Source organism: Peromyscus californicus, unplaced genomic scaffold (assembly GCF_007827085.1).
Source record: "Peromyscus californicus insignis strain IS unplaced genomic scaffold, ASM782708v3 Scaffold_7__1_contigs__length_154581171, whole genome shotgun sequence".
Classification (NCBI taxonomy): Eukaryota; Metazoa; Chordata; class Mammalia; order Rodentia; family Cricetidae; genus Peromyscus; species Peromyscus californicus.
The window spans coordinates 16449989-16452788 of NW_026294595.1; the positions used below are offsets into that span (position 1 = coordinate 16449989).

Genomic DNA, 2800 nt, shown 5'->3' on the forward strand with positions numbered 1-2800 from the left:
CATTGACTGTTCTTCCAGAGGACCCAGGTTTAATTCCTAGCACCTATATAATGGCTAAACATCATCTATAATTTCAGTTTGAGGGGATGTGAAGGCCCTCTTCTGGCCTTAACATGCACTGCATGCATGTGGTATACAGCCATATATACAGGCACAACATACATACCCATAAAATAAATTAAATTAAAAAATAAACATGTAATCCAAGGCTGGGGATTTAGCTTAGTTGGTAGAGTCACTGCTTATCACAATGAAACTGGATTCCATCCCCATCACTGCCTAAGCTGGGTATGGTGACAGATGACTGCAATGGCAGCCCTTTGCAGGAAGACGCAAGAGTTCTTTCTGAGTTTGTCATCATCCTGGGTTGCATAGCAAATTCAAGGACACCTTTGGCTACAGAGAAAATTCTTGTCTCAAAAAAAATGCAAGCCGGGCCTCGGGAGGCGCAGCCTCCGCCGCCGCCGTAGAAGGAAGGAGAGGTCCGTTGTGTGAGCAGGCTGCTATGGTGCTGAGTTCCCGGGTCGAGCCGACCGAGCCGAGGCGGTCGCGGCCATGAAGGCGGGGGCGACTTCCATGTGGGCTTCCTGCTGCGGCCTGCTGAATGAAGTCATGGGAACCGGAGCCGTCCGAGGTCAGCAGGCAGGATTTCCGGGAAGCAGCGGCCCGTTCAGATTTACACCCAGCTCTGATTTCCCCACCTATGCACCAGCAGCTACCGCAGGGCCCAATATAGTTTGCAAAGCGTGTGGACTTTCCTTTTCAGTCTTCAGAAAGAAGCACGTCTGCTGTGACTGCAGGAAAGACTTCTGCTCCTTCTGCTCAGTCCCACAAGGAAACCTCCGCAGATGTTCCACGTGCCACCTGCTCCAGGAGACGGCCTTCCAGCGCCCTCAGCTGATGCGGCTGAAAGTGAAGGACCTGCGGCAGTATCTCCTCCTCCGAAACATCCCAACCGACACTTGTCGGGAGAAGGCGGACTTGGTAGATTTAGTACTGTGCCACCGTGGACTAGGTTCCGGGGATGACCTGGACTCAAGTAGCCTGAATTCCTCACGGTCCGAGACTTCTAGTTTTTTTACACAATCCTTTTTTTCAAATTATACAGCCCCCCCTGCTACTGTGTCCTCCTTCCAGGGAGAGCTCCTGGACAGAGATGGGACCTTCCGGTCGGAAGTTCTGGCTCAGGTCCAAAGTGAAATAGCTTCAGCAAACACAGATGAAGATGATGAAGATGATGAAGAAGATGAAGATGATGATGATGAGCAAGAAGATGATGAAGAAGAAAACTTGGAGGAGCAGACCCCAGGGCTCTCTAAGAAGAAAGCGAGAGCCTCGCTGTCTGACCTGTCGAGCCTGGAGGAGGTGGAAGGGATGAGTGTGCGCCAGCTGAAGGAAATCCTGGCCCGCAACTTCGTCAACTATTCTGGCTGTTGTGAAAAATGGGAGCTGGTAGAGAAAGTCAACCGGCTGTACAAAGAGAATGAGGAAAACCAAAAGTCATACGGTGAACGGATGCAACTTCAGGATGAAGAGGATGACAGCCTGTGCCGGATCTGCATGGATGCTGTCATTGACTGTGTCCTGCTGGAGTGTGGGCACATGGTCACCTGCACCAAATGTGGCAAGCGCATGAGTGAGTGTCCCATCTGCCGGCAGTATGTGGTGCGAGCTGTGCATGTTTTCAAGTCATGAAATTGAGGCCCCCCACACGGGACACTCCTCTGACTATCCCACACATAAAAGGGACTGGAAACTTACTGTTCCAAGGCAGAAGCTATTTTTAAAAATTATTTTCCTTACCGACTGGGGACACAAAGTTCATCCTAAGTTGAAGAAACCTGGGCTGGGCTGGGCCATAGGCCTGTCTGCCTGTGGACACACGGCTTTCCCAGCTTCTGCTGGGTTTTATCACTTGTCTCCCCTGAGCACTAGTTGCTGAAGTCAGACTGTTGAGTGTGGGTATTTGCTCTTGCTCTCTAGAGGCCACTCACCCTGTCTCTTATTTCCCCTTTCTCCTGTGTTTGAAACTTTTGTTCTCCTCCAAGTGAACTTGCTGTTCACAAGTGAGCTAGTGTGGACTACACTGAGCAGTGGCTGCTCTGAATGTTCACTTTATTAGTCATGTATATTTTCAGTGCTAATATTTAATGAATGTAAGTTTCCACATTGTTGCTATCTCTGCATTTAAACATAATTGGGAGACAATTGATGTTCTATAGTCAACTGCCAGGGCCTCAGATAAATATGTCCATTTTTGTTCAGATACAGCTTTTAATAGCAAGGGCTGCATCTAGCTTCTTTAGAAGATTGTGTATGCTAAATTCTTTATTAATATGTAATCAATTTACACTGTTTTGTATAGTGAAGGTGTATTTTTAGTGCTACCTGCTAGTAATTTTAACTTTAGGAATAAAATTAGATTAAAAGGCTGCTATAGTTTAAAAAAAAAAAAAAAAAAAAATGCAAGCCAAAATCAGTAATAAAATATAGTTCTCTCTCTCTCTCTCTCTCTCTCTCTCTCTCTCTCTCTCTCTCTCTCGTGTGTGTGTGCGCGTGCATGTGTGTGTATGTCTCTCCCTCCTCAGAATTTAAGTCAGCTTTAAAGTACTCACTGCAGCTAAATTATAGCTGAGAAGCTGAGGACATGACAGTTACTAGGTCCTAGGGGCTGAATCAATAGTCGGGGTAGTACCAGAGTAGCTATCTCCCACTGTTGGGGAAGCAACCTGCAGTTACTCACTTCACAAGGCAGGGTGCCTCAATAATCCAAATCTGATGCCTGAAGTCCAAATTTTCC

General features: G+C 47.3%; 1 protein-coding gene across 1 annotated transcript; it reads left to right on the forward strand.

The window, feature by feature from the left end:
- The first annotated feature begins 441 nt into the window (after positions 1–441).
- Positions 442–2432, forward strand: LOC128100781 (E3 ubiquitin-protein ligase RNF34). Its single transcript, XM_052723406.1, has one exon. The coding sequence runs from the start codon at positions 556–558 to the stop codon at positions 1693–1695; it is 1140 nt and encodes a 379-aa protein (XP_052579366.1). The 5' UTR covers positions 442–555; the 3' UTR covers positions 1696–2432.
- The last annotated feature ends 368 nt before the right edge of the window (positions 2433–2800 follow it).